At 37.7% G+C, this 13,532-nt stretch overlaps 1 protein-coding gene across 7 annotated transcripts in view; it reads left to right on the top strand.

Annotated features, from left to right (window-relative positions):
• Nucleotides 1-13,532, top strand: part of LOC122979774 (proto-oncogene vav-like) — a 36,875-nt gene that overhangs the window by 8,788 nt on the left and 14,555 nt on the right. For 4 of the 7 annotated variants that reach the window (XM_044347500.1, XM_044347498.1, XM_044347499.1 and 1 more), the window contains exons 2-13: nucleotides 992-1,071; nucleotides 2,738-2,864; nucleotides 3,450-3,545; nucleotides 3,641-3,757; nucleotides 7,098-7,214; nucleotides 9,320-9,378; nucleotides 9,513-9,578; nucleotides 11,130-11,238; nucleotides 12,012-12,107; nucleotides 12,250-12,318; nucleotides 12,416-12,519; nucleotides 12,626-12,725. In XM_044347500.1, coding sequence (XP_044203435.1) covers nucleotides 3,459-3,545; nucleotides 3,641-3,757; nucleotides 7,098-7,214; nucleotides 9,320-9,378; nucleotides 9,513-9,578; nucleotides 11,130-11,238; nucleotides 12,012-12,107; nucleotides 12,250-12,318; nucleotides 12,416-12,519; nucleotides 12,626-12,725 — 924 coding nt within the window. In that variant the 5' untranslated portion in view covers nucleotides 992-1,071; nucleotides 2,738-2,864; nucleotides 3,450-3,458. Of the gene's footprint in view, nucleotides 1-988; nucleotides 1,072-2,737; nucleotides 2,865-3,449; nucleotides 3,546-3,640; nucleotides 3,758-7,097; nucleotides 7,215-9,319; nucleotides 9,379-9,512; nucleotides 9,579-11,129; nucleotides 11,239-12,011; nucleotides 12,108-12,249; nucleotides 12,319-12,415; nucleotides 12,520-12,625; nucleotides 12,726-13,532 lie in introns of all 7 variants that reach the window. The other 3 variants (XM_044347497.1, XM_044347495.1, XM_044347496.1) reach the window with 3 other exon arrangements.

Genomic DNA, 13,532 nt, shown 5'->3' with positions numbered 1-13,532 from the left:
AAATGGAATATGATGTTCATAAGTATGTTCTTAATTAGTGTATAATCACCTGAAAATAAGAATTGTGTTTTCATTCTACATAGAGAGCAGGTCCTCTTCCACAAAGCCCACCATGTTGCACAGCCATGTTTCTACAGTATCCCAGAACAGACAAGCCAAACACTGACTCTAGAGAGGGCATTTCGTGTTTTTCATGAGTTTTGCAGCCACCATACATACACCTACATGCGTGGAAGGGGAAGGTGAGAGGAGGGGTATTCAATTGGTTGCAATCTGCAACCGCACCGCTAGATGCCACTAGATACTACCCACTTGTCCTTTAAAGACACAGTCCTCTTAAGCAGTGGTTCCTAATCTGGGGGTCAGGACCCCCACAAGGGGTCGTTGCAGAGATGTACTGGGACAAAAATTCAGCCCTGGACTTTTGTCCAGTCCAGTACTTTTTTGCCTTCTAGTAGGCTACAGGATGTAATTGTTGTGATTTACTACTTAGATATGTCTCTAGAGGGAGCTCACACATTTTTAAAGCCCACTGAGCCAAAAGAATGTGTCAGACTGCAAGACTACAAGTTCCTCCCACAACAAGTTCCTCCCCCTGCTATAAGTTGCTCCCTCTTGTTTCTTAAAGGTGTATGACCCTCTGAGGGCATTCTGGGTTTCTGAGCTACTGAGCAGCACTGTAATGTAGCCTTACCTACAAACAGATTGTAAAATGATGCAGATAGAACCCAGCTATAAAAGGAAAGTTTAGTTTATTATACATCTGCATGAATAACATTATTCTCATCGCATCAGCTGGTTCATGACCATTGTTACTGGCACAGCTGCCAGCCTCAGCGTCCTCTTCCAGTCTGTGACATCATGTTTAGTGTTTGTTGAGGTTGACACACCAAACAAATTACTTACTGTTTTATATTTGGCTGCCTCAACTTCTAATTCCTGGTGTTTTTTTCTCTTATCCCAACTCACACGGCATGCACCCAATAAGAAGACATGTCAAGGTAACAAGTACTAGCTAATCACAGTGCTGGATGGTGGGACTTGGCGAAGAACTGGAAGAAAATAACGCTGGTAAGCTCCGCCTCTCTCTCACCATGATATGCTTAAGCCCAACAGGGCCGGCGGTAATGGTACTTAAAATATATATATATATATGTACATGTGTGTGTGTGTGTGTGTGTGTGTGTGTGTGTGTGTGTGTCCCACTACATACCTGGGTCATTAGATTAATTTAAGGGGTCATGAGAAGATAGGACAGGATAGGACAACATAAGTAAACATATTTCTGACACATAATTTTCTTTTTTTTTCTTCAAGGTTTCTTTAAGCCTTTGCTTTATTTACTGTAAATTTCTGTATTTTCTATCTCCTCAAGTCTCTAAAAGTTATTATTTTTTAAAAAGCCCTCTTTTGTTTAACTAGTAGACATCACAATGTGTGACGAGGGGTCCCAGACATACACTTTGCTTTATTTTAAGGGGACATAAGCCAAAAAAGGTTGGGAACCACTGCTCTAAAGAACCTGGGTCCAAGCCTCCGCACTAGCAGCATCCATCCTGCCAATCCTGTCTTTGTGTAAAATGATAAAGCCCCAGAGATTGAACTGTAGCTGGAAGAGTGAGTGGTTCAGCCAAAGATTGTTTATGAGCAAAAGAATGCATCACCCTGCACCACTGTACGAGTGGAAGGTGTGTTTTTGATGTTGTTTTGCTGAGTAAATAGCTTGTGAAGTACCGTAGGCTATAGCTGTTAATTGAATGTGTCAGATACATTTAATTAAGATTTCATAATATATTATACTGTCTCATCTCATTTTGAGATTGTAGCCACACTTTTTGTTGGTCCCACGACTCAGAGAATCTGTTAGAGATGTTGCATCCGAATGAGTTGTGATTGCAGGGCTTCCCAGCTGTGAATCAGAGACTGTGCCAATAAAATCACCAGGGGTGCTGTCAGAGTGTCCAAGCAGCTGCTCCATTATTCATGGAACAGCTCCAGGATTTTTCTAAAAATTACATCATGACAGCAGTCTGTCTCTCTGCAATATGTCTCCTTCTTCACTGAAAAGTCCATTCTCAGTATACGTTCACTGGAGGCTTCAGTTTTCCACATATTTTTGTGAGGTGAATATTGGATTGGCTCCAAATTAGCTGTGATGTCACATATATACTCATAAGTACAGATTTAAGGTGAGCACAGAGAAACTTTCCAACTTCAGCAGATTAATATGAAAAGAGCCTTCTAGTGTCAAACTCTGCACGTACATCATTCTGCACAGTGAAGCTCAAACATCCAACTGAAGGAACAAGAAGAAAATTTCATTTTTGAGTGGTAGGGTACTTTAAATAGTACTTAACAAAAGTATTCACATGCCATAATTTTACTACATCACATGGGCTGTCTAAGTTGTGTTGGAGCTTGTAGCACAATTATTTTTTTTTTTATAAACAAGTGTTATGTACTACACATACACACAAGCTCACACCTATTCCACCAGATCTTTTGTACACATATAACGCACCCCATTTCATATACAGATCACACTTTGCTGTTATCAACTTGTACCCCTCATAGCAGCAGCAGCAGCCACAGCAGCAGCTCTGTGTGCATATGTGTGTACGTGTGTGTGTGTGTGTGTGAATCTGTGAGTGTGAATGCGACTGTGTGAGGGTGCGTCAGAGGAAAAAGGAAGTTGCGGGATGAAGTTAAAAGCCTTCGACACACTGCACTTCTGCAGAACACCCACCACGGAAGAAATGCAGGCAGAACTACAGCGCTTCAGTCTGAAGGGGAGATATTGAAAGGAAGCCGGGGAGTTGAACATCAAGAAAAAAGAGATTTAGCAGTGCCAGGAGAAACTGAAGGTAAGAGCTGATTGTAATACTCAACCTACGTTCATATGTAGTTAAAATTTAGTCATAGTCGGCATAGCGGTGGCTGTTGTTTTTGGTATTTCACTGGATTTCAAGAAGGCCATCTCAAGATCTAGAGTGAAAGCGTCTGCTCAGCGTCCTCAGAAGGAAGGCTGATTTGCTGTTTATTTGGTCTCAGATCTTCAGTAATTGAACATGTCCAGGTTCTACCAGCGATCACAAAAAGAGGAAAAGTGAAACTGTGACGAAGTGAGATTCAAAGCAAAAGTTGTGACCTTCATGCATTATTGATTTTGGTGTGTTTGTGTGAACTCAGGCAGTGAAAACACTCTTTTGTTTTCTGTTCAGTATGAACAAACTCAACAGATGCTTTCAAAAACTTTGCTCTTGGCTTCTTGTGACACTAACTCATCTCTGTCAGGAGAGCCTTATCTTACAATCTGACCAACTGATTGACTGTTACATGGTGTACAGAGTGTACGACAGTGATTACCGGTTTCTGAATATTGTGCTTGTGCGGATATATATCAGCAATATCCTGCCTCACATCTATCTATATATCTATCTGTTATTCAGAAAACAAAGATGGAGTTGTGGCGCCAGTGTGCAATGTGGTTGATTGAGTGCCGTGTTCTTCCTGAGAACCACCGGGTCACATGGGAGGGTGCACAGGTAAATCAGTTTTCACGTACACACACACCTTCACATGGACACACATCCTGTCTCGGTTCTTTAATCTAATGGTGTGTGTGTGTGTGCTGTTCCAGGTGTGTGACCTGGCTCAAGCTCTGAGAGATGGCGTGCTGCTGTGCCAGTTGCTTAACAACCTGCTGCCTCAGGCCGTGAACCTGAGAGAGATCAACCTGCGCCCACAGATGTCCCAGGTAACACACACACACACACACACACATACACACACACAAAGCTTTTCCTGCTCCATTTCCATAGGCCATTTCCATAGCGACCAGCAGGTAGCAGTCAAGCCCCAAGGCTGTCCGATAGGAAAATACTGTGATTTGTATCTGTCCACATCCGGGAGTGTGTGTAGAGAGTGGAGAGGATGATTAAGAAGAGAAGAGAAGACAAAAAGAAAGAGATAGAAAGCGCTCAGAGAGGGTGAATGCTGCAAATTAAATCTCCATTTTACTCAAAAGAAAATCTATTTGTGCAATGAGATTTTGTCAAGTTTTCAGTAAAATCCTTGTCCCGTTTTAAGAATTTTGTGGGAATCAGTGACGCTATCTTGACAGAAGACAGAATAAGGCGGAAGAAATTTGATTTTCATTAAATGAGGACCTGTAAGACTCAACAATAAAACTTTATTGATAAGATGTAGATTTTAGAAGTCTACCGTTTGACTTCTAAACCAAGAACATCTGCATCTGGATCTAGGTGTGTACAACAATCACGTGCCACATTTTTGTCGTACAAGTAAGTGAAACAGTTAGTGAGGAAACAGTGGAAATGTCCTATCTTGTATTTGTAAAGGAATAGTTCAACAACTGGCAGAGACTCCCGGAAGTTACTGGTTCCAACCAAGAAATAGTCTCAATATAACAATACATATATAACAGATATATAATAAATTCACACACAATACAAGCACATTACAACACAATATTAGTACAAACAAACAAACAAAAAAACTGACAGATGACAACTGTTTTATAATGTATATAATTAAACACTGTTATAAAGTGAATATTAGGTTATACATTTGCTGAGCACAAAGCTGGTGATTGGGGTTGTTGAGGAATCAACTAGTTGGGACAGTAACTTGTCTTTTCACTAAATTTCATCAAAAGGAGTTAAGAAAACCAACAAGACGGATCAAATCCGAGGTGACAGAGAGAATAGAACGGAGTGTGAGAACAAAATACAAAATGAGGACATGGGAAAGAGAGAGTATGATAAAGGGAGAAACAGGCTGTCACGTGATTGGCCTAAACCTCTCAAGGGAAGTCCTTGTTTCATATCTGATAGGATTCACCAAGATGTCTTAAATGTGTGTTTATTTGCCTTGACACGTGCATGTGCAACTCTGGGAAATCCTATGTGGTCAACAGTGGTTTAAACACATCCGGCGATTAACAGATGACAAGAGTCCACTCTGACGTGTACACACACACACACACCTGATGATATTACACAAGTAGAGGATATTCCCTGTACTGAGTGACTGTTGTATGGATTTATGTATGCCTGTTTTGTATGTGTTTGTGTGTTAATACTGTTATGCACTTATATGACAGAGTGATTTGATGTGAGCAGCAGTATCAGACAAAACTCAATGTTTCCTCTTTTCTCAAATTAGAGTTCCTCATTTTCCACTGCTGAACAGACAGACACAGAGAGAGAGAGAGAGAGAGAGAGAGAGAGAGAGCGAGCAGCTGGTTCAGGAAGTTATATGAAACTGCAAAAGTCTGACCACCATTGTCACTCGTAGTGTGCATTGTGGTTACTTTTTACTTTTAGTTATGTTTTAGTATAAAATTCTAGCCTTTCATACAGCTTCTTTTTGACATTTCTTTGGATTGATGCGTTTGTGCTGTTGATGTTCATGTGGTCCGTGTGGCTGAATAGCATTTACACACACTTTGATTTAGTTTTTAAGTGCAGCTGTGTTCATGTGGTTCCTACAGTGCTAGAAAGGTTATCGAGCGAGTCTGAAATTTGCAAGCTGATGTGGAACGCTGGTTTCCGTATGTGCTTCATGCGTGCCTGTTTTATTGTCTGTTCTGTGCCTCCTGTATTTGTTTGTAGTGCTCCATGTTAACTTATGTCCTTTTTGATGCTTAGACTCAGCTGTTGTAAAGTTACTGTACAGTTGTCATATCTTTGCTTTAAGACATTTTGTAGAAATGTGCTTTTGTTCATGCTGTGTCTTACTATATGTGCTCTCTTTTTGGTCTTTTCTAGTCTTTTTTTGTTGTTATTGTTGTTGTTGTTTGTCTTTAACTTTTAACATTAACCTGACCAGGGACAGATAAATATGGGACATATACATATGTGCTTTGTCACTGATAAATAAATAAAGTAGAGCTGCAACTAAAGATTATTTTCAGGAGCCCAAGGCGATGTCTTCAAATTACTTGTTTTGTCCGACCAACAGTTAAATCCCAGAAGTATTCAATTTACAGTCAAAGAAAAGCAGTAAATCCTCACTTTTGAGAAGCTGGAATAAGTGAATGTTTGGTAATTTTGCTTGAAAAGTGACAAATAATTGAATATCAAAATTGTTTTTGATTTAAACAAGACATTTGAAGATGTCACCGTGGGTTCTGGGAAACTGTTTCCTACCATTTTATTGCCAAACTGATTAAAAGTCAAAATTGTTTTTGATTTATTTTCTGTTGATCGATAAATCGATAGATTCGCTACTTGTTACAGCGCTACTTATAATGCTACGTTTGTCGTCATTTGAATGTTTAGTGTGATAATGCTCACTTTCTAATCTCTCTCTTAAGGTTGTTTTTGATATCTTGCTATAAATGCTTTTACGTGGCTGTTTGCTCAACTTTTAACATCAAGCCGGTACATTTCAAATAATAATGTTGTCAATAATGTGTATTGTTTCTTCAGAATAAAGTCAAATGGAGCTGCAACGAGAGATTATTTTTATAGCTGAAACAATTAGTCAATTAATCGATCGACAGAAATTTGATCCGCAACCTTTTTGATAATCAATATAATAGTTTATGTCGTTTATTAAGCAAAAATGCCAAACATTGTTTGGTTCTGCTTTCTCTGTTTTATATCATAATCTTGCTTGGACAAAACAAGACATTTGAAGATGTCACCGTGGGTTCTGGGAAACTGTTTCCTACCATTTTATTGACAAACTGATAAAAAGTCAAAAAAAAAAAAAAAAACCCTATAGATTCATCATTAATGGAAAAAAAATGTTAGTTTCAGCTCTTATTATTTTCATTATCAATCAATCTGTCAGTTACTTTTTTTTGCTTAATACAGTATGTGTCATGTCAAGATGCGAAGGTGACATCTTCAACTAACAGTCCAGAATGCAAAGATATTGTCACGATGATATAAACCAAAGAAAAGCAGCAAATCCTCACATTTGAGAATATTTTGCATTTTTGCTTGATAAATGGATCATTTATCAAGATCATAGTCAATTATTTTTTCAGATTAATCAACAATTTTTTTTCGCTGAAGTAAAGTCAAAGTAAAGTAACATTTGTATTTATGTTTGTTTGTGTTTAGTTCCTGTGCCTGAAGAATATCCGAACATTTCTGGGAGTTTGTCAAGAGAGGTTTCATCTCAAAAAGAGTGAACTTTTTGAAGCCTTTGACCTGTTTGATGTACGAGACTTTGCAAAGGTATCACCAAACCACATCTATCTATCTATCTATTTGTCTATTGCATACAGTAATTATAACCCCTGCGTGAGGGAAACACATTGCACACCCATACCCCAGTCATTTTGGTGTCCCGACTGCAGCTTGCAGACACCCACATAGCCCTAACAGGAAGTAGCTTGGTATCTTTGTCATTGAAGGTGCTGAGTGAACACATGAATTCAGTATTTGACAGTTCTCTTTCACTTTCGGTGCAGTGCAGCCACAGCACCTAAATGTGCAAATGTTTGATTCATGAAAGGAATCATAAAATACAGTAAACGTATAGCTGCCATATTATCTGTACGATTTAATTTACAGTTATAGACTTTACTGTACTTTAGTAAAAAATAGTAAAATCACACCTTGACAGTACTCCATTACAAGTAAAAGCCCTGCATTCAAAATCACACTGAAGTAAAAGTACAGATGTATTATCAGCTGAATGTACTCAAAGTATCAGAAGTAAAAGTACTTATTCTGTAGAAAAATTGCCAGAAAAGCGACTGTTATATTGTTCCATATGACGTATATGTTACATTTAGATTGTTTATACTGACGCAGTAGCTTTTTAGTGTTGAAGCTGATCGAGGTGGAGCCAGTTTTACATTCATTATGTACGGTTTAGACAGGTCATAAGAAAAAGTTCTGCTACCTAAATTTGTTTTTTTTCATTCATTCCTTGTGACTTTAATCTTTGCTTTTTTGTGAAATATTTTAATTATTTTACGTTATTGAGCCTGAACACTTGAAATGAATTAAATGAAACCATGTGTGAAGTTTAGAGGGGAAATGAGTCTTTGGTGGAACATTGACTCCTAGATACCTTAAATGGAGACACATCTAAACGCTGCTTTTTTTTAAAGGGATCATAAGGGAACAACTGGTTTAATCTTTTATGGTTTAATTATAAGTTTAATTTAAGGATTTTATAAGCTCATCGTGTGTTTTATTAATGTCAAATCTTAAGTCTAATCTGAAGTGAAAAAGTGCAATAATTCCTTCTGAAATGTAGTGAAGTAAAAGTTTAGAGTAGCACTAAATGGAAATACTCAAATAAAGTGCAAAGACCTCAAAATTGTGATAAATGTACCTAATTAACTTTCATCATTGATGATTTAATAATGATGGCACTAAGGTAGTACGTGTTTTGGTAATTCAAGCTACAGTGACAAGTTTTACTTTACTGTACTTGCTTCAGAATAAAAAATAATATTTTCAGATGGACCTGGAACAATCTTCCTTTCTGCTCTAAGACAAAAAAAGCTTAATCTGCATAGTTTATCGTTTCATGCCATTAAAGCCTTGTTGGAGAAGAGTTCCAGTAGAGCTATATTCAGGCCATTCAGATGTTCTGTTCAACTTCTCCTAAAGACTCTCACTTCTTGTTACGTCTTTCCTTCTCTCTCTCTTTAAAAGAAAACAGAAATCCACCAGAAGTGTCATGAGTGACTGACCTTTTTTTTTATTCATCTCTGTGACACTGAGACAAATTTAAAAAAAATAGCACATGCATACACATGCAAAGTAAGTTTGGGCGATCATGGAGAACTAACAATTATCAAACCCCTGTATCCCCCCTCACCACCCACCCCACCTTCCCAACAGTGACCCCATATACACCCCCAACCCCCGATCTCTCCCGGAAGCAGCTGTTTTCTGACTGCAACACTAGAGACAAGAGTCAAAGGTGCTTCTTGGAAAAAAAAAGAATTGTGTGGTACAGAAAACCAAGATTTCATTATTTTCTTGGTGAGCTTGTATCATAGTCATAAAACATTACAAAACATGACGATCACTGACACATCTTGTGGCTTTACCAGGAAGTTTCATTTGAGCTGCCATGTGACATCTTTGAGTTTGCTTCTGATGACATCTCTCATTAAATTGGATATCTGAGATCTCATGATGATGCAGCAGTTTTCCGTTCAACTGTGCTGAAACAAGAGTGAAACCAGTTCAGAGGAGATGTATTCACTTCATGTAAAGTGTGAAACAACTTTTACCGTTTCTCTACCAGCCTGTGTCTCTCTCTGTGCAGGATATGCTAACTTTTTACTTTGTGTGTGTGTGTGTGTGTATGACAGGTCATAGAAACTTTGTCCATCCTGTCTCATTCATCCATTTCAATACAAAGAGGCCTTCAGTAAGTCATTTCCTTCCTCTGGTGAATAATTTAAGTGTTAATGATCAAGTTTTTTTTCTTTTGAAATCATTTCAGATCGTAAATCATGTGATAATAATTTTCATGTTATTGAAACACACTTCCCTGTCCTCTAGGCCTTTTCCTTTAGGAGGATGCACTCCTGATGATGAGATATACAGCGGTCTGTCTGACCAGATAGAGTAAGTCTGTTTCTTTATAATGTTATGATGATAAACAAGAGGGAGAAGAGAGGTCATCATGATTTTGAAAATATGTAAGATTTAAGAACCTTTAAGATCTTAGTCAGACCACAAAAATGACAACTCTACTGTACCTATTATTAGGAAATCACATGACACAGAAGATGTACATAAAAACATTATTATCCTGCAATAACTTTCCTGCTGTTGACCTTGAAGGCTGAAATGTTGCTCCATGAAACAAAGTTTTGGGAGTTTGCAGGACTCAGTGTGCGGACTACCTTTTCTTTTTCTTGTATGGTGTTTTTGTTCAGCACCTGTACCCACCTGTGGTTGGATGTACGTACTCTCAACCGTCTTTGCAAAGCTGATTTGCTCATCAATTAAATGTATGCTAAGTGATGTTACTTGGACTCACTGGTCAAAAAAATTGATTTTCTGAGGAATTAAGCCAAATTTTGTATGTATTTTGTAATTTCTGTATAGCCCAATATCACAAATCACAAATTTGCCTCAAAGGGTTTTAAAATCTGTACAACATGCAACACCCTCTATCCTTAGACAATCAAATGGTATAAGAAACACTCCTAACCCCCCCCTCCACACACCCTTCAAAAAAAGGGAAAAAGTGAGGAATAGCAACGGAGGAGGGATCTCTCTTCCAGGACAGACAGACATGTACAATAGAAGTCGACTACAAAATAGACCAAAATAACAAAATGACAATATAGAAAATCAGGTTGACAAAATTATAGATAAGTTGATCACATATATGAAAAATATGTACATTTACATTAATGTTATGTATATACTGTGGTTACTTGTTAAACTGTTATGTTTTCCTTGGTTGTTTGGTTTGGTCCACAATTTTAAAACAGGCAAATGTGTTGACAATTCAGCAAATAATTTTTACATTAAAAGACAATCAAGTCTATCTTAAAGCGGTTATAATCAATATTCTTTATAATAACAATCTATCAAATGACAACGTGTAATGTCAGATGCTTTGCTCGTAGTGGTGAACCTACAGAGAATTATCAGCTGACTGCAGCTCCCCTCAGCTTTCCTGAGCTTCATAGTGAGTTCCAGCTCATTGTTTAGCCGTCCTGCCCTCAAATCTACTGCTTTGGTTCACTCTCAATGTTCTCATAGGCCCTGTTTACATGTGGTATTAACATCCGTCTCGGGTGAGCCGAGTGGACAGCTCTAAATACAGGTGTAAACACACCCAAGATGCATTGAGGGCACATTGAGATCTGATCACTCAGACCACATTCAGAGGTGGTCTGGGCTGCATGTGACCACATTCTTTTAGCAGTGTAAATGCAATGTGTCCTGGACCACATTGAAGGACCGCCTACTCAACTGACGTCCTATAATTTTTTGGCATTAGCAGGCAGCTGTTTTCAGAGAAAAAACTCCACTGTGCACTACCCGCTCAGCGCCAAACAGCTGTGGCTGACCTTTGACCTCTCTGTGGAGGGAGAGAGTGACATTCCCTTAATGAAGACAAATGTTGGGTAATAATATTGTGTGTATCATGTGTTTCAGTGACACAGTGGATGAGGATGAGGACTTGTATGACTTTGTGGAGGATGAGGAGAATGAAGGGGATGAGATCTATGAAGACTTGATGAGGACAGTTGAACAACCAGAAACTGTGAGTGGAAATGAACTACTCAACATTATACCTCAAACCAAAAGGGATGTTTGGGCTTGTTGGCAACCTGGAGCTTGGACCATAATTGTGTTGCAGTTCAAAAATGCAAAAAAGCAGTCTGTGTTTTATAATTATTGTTTGTGAAGCCTTAAAATGAAGCAATTTCTACATGCAACCCCTCGTCACTGGTTGCATATGTCTACCGGTTTTAACCACTTCAACCAAATCAATTTATCCTGTTTGTCCATATAATGATGTATCAATAGCAAAACTATTTTTGCTGTGTTGTGTGTGAGTCAAATGGAACCAGTTAAATCCAAAAACAACCAAAAATGCAGCCCGAAGAAGCAGAAATGATCACATCATCACATATCACATAACCAGTAGAAGAAGACAATGCCAACAAACTGTTGAATCAAGAAAATAACTTAAACAACTAGAGCTGCAACAAGCAACCTTTTCAACCAAAGATACAAAACATTCTCTTGTTTTAGCCTCTCAAATGTGAGAATTTACAGCTTTTCTTTATTTTTATATGACTGTAAATTTGAATATCTTTGGACTAAGAGTCAATCAATTTGTTCTTTAGAAAGTCGTATGCCTATATTTTGCTATTTTCTGACATTTTATAGACCAAACAATTAATCTGTTATTCAAGGCAATAATTAGTAGATTAATTGATAATGAAAATAATCATTAGTTGCATCCCTATTAACAATTGACTGGTCTGGACTCTTCGTATGTCATTTGTTTGTGTGTGTGTGCGTTTACAGCAGCAGAAGACTGGGGTAGACAAACGAGAGTGTTGCCTGCAGGAGATCAGACAGACAGAAGAGAAATACTCCGAAACACTGGAATCTATATTACTGGTGTGCACACGTCCTCAGTCTGAAGATTTATTCATTTGCACACACCACAGAAAAAGTCACACACACACACACAGACAATCAAAAGCATGTAAACAGACATTCAAGTGCAGAGAATAATAACCATGACTTCTCTTTTGTGCAGCACTTTATGAAACCTCTTGAAAAGTTTCTCCTGCCTGAAGACATTGAGAGTATCTTCATCAACATAGAGGTATGGGAGGAGATTATCAACACTTCCGGTCATGTAGACAGGATTTCCTTTATTTATCAGCGTTGTTTACATGTTTTGTGTGTATGTATGTGTGTAGGAGTTGGCCAACACGCATCGTAATTTGTTGAAGGAGGTCCGGACTTCCATCGGAAATTATGGAGCCAAGAACCTCCACCAGGTGTTTCTGAGCTACAAGGAGAGGTACATAACATACACTTATGTACACATACCTTTTCTGTTATATAGTAGCACTACAGATATATATTATATGGATTTATAATATATTTTATATTCTTATCCCCCTCAGACTCTTACTCTACGGTCGTTACTGTAGTCAGGTGGAAACATCGACGAAACACCTAGACAAGCTTTCAAATACGAGGGAAGACATCAGGATGAAACTGGAGGTGAGGAAGACACACACTCTCAAAAGCAGAAGCACGGGGGATGTGTGACTTTGCAATGAAAAGTCATTTTTTCACACATAAGATCAGATATAGATCAGACCAGAACAGGCAGATAATGGGCAGGACATGTGTTTATGTGTTTGCTAAAGAGCCAGATACTTCCCTTAAGAGATAGCAGAGGTCTATTTACTTTTTTCTACTATTTACTAAGTACTATTTCTACTATTTACTATTTACTAAGCACTATTTACTGTTTAGTAAGTACTATTTGCCATTTATTAAGTACTATTTACTATTTACTAAGTACTATTTACTACTATTTACTAAGTACTATTTACTATTTACTATTTAGTAAGTACTATTTGCCATTTACTAAGTACTATTTACTATTTACTAAGTACTATTTCTACTATTTACTATTTACTAAGTACTGTTTACTATTTACTAAGCACTATGTACTACTATTTACTAAGTACTATTTACTATTTACTAAGTACAATTTACTATTTACTACTATTTACTAAGTACTATTTACTGTTTACTAAGCACTATTTACTGTTTACTAAGCACTATTTACTACTATTTACTATTCACTAAGCACTATTTACTGTTTACTAAGCACTATTTACTATTCACTAAGTACTATTTACTGTTTACTAAGCACTATTTACTGTTTACTAAGCACTATTTACTACTATTTACTATTTACTAAGTGCAACTAATCAGCTTAAAAGGTGATGATATGTCAAAGTTGTGTTCACAACTTGTTTCCGTTGTCCCCAAGTAGCCAAAAAATCAGTTAATTCA

This window comes from Thunnus albacares, chromosome 3 (genome assembly GCF_914725855.1).
Source record: "Thunnus albacares chromosome 3, fThuAlb1.1, whole genome shotgun sequence".
Classification (NCBI taxonomy): domain Eukaryota; kingdom Metazoa; phylum Chordata; class Actinopteri; order Scombriformes; family Scombridae; genus Thunnus; species Thunnus albacares.
The sequence above is the reverse complement of the archived record's forward strand: the minus strand, read 5'-3'. Positions and strand labels throughout refer to the sequence as shown.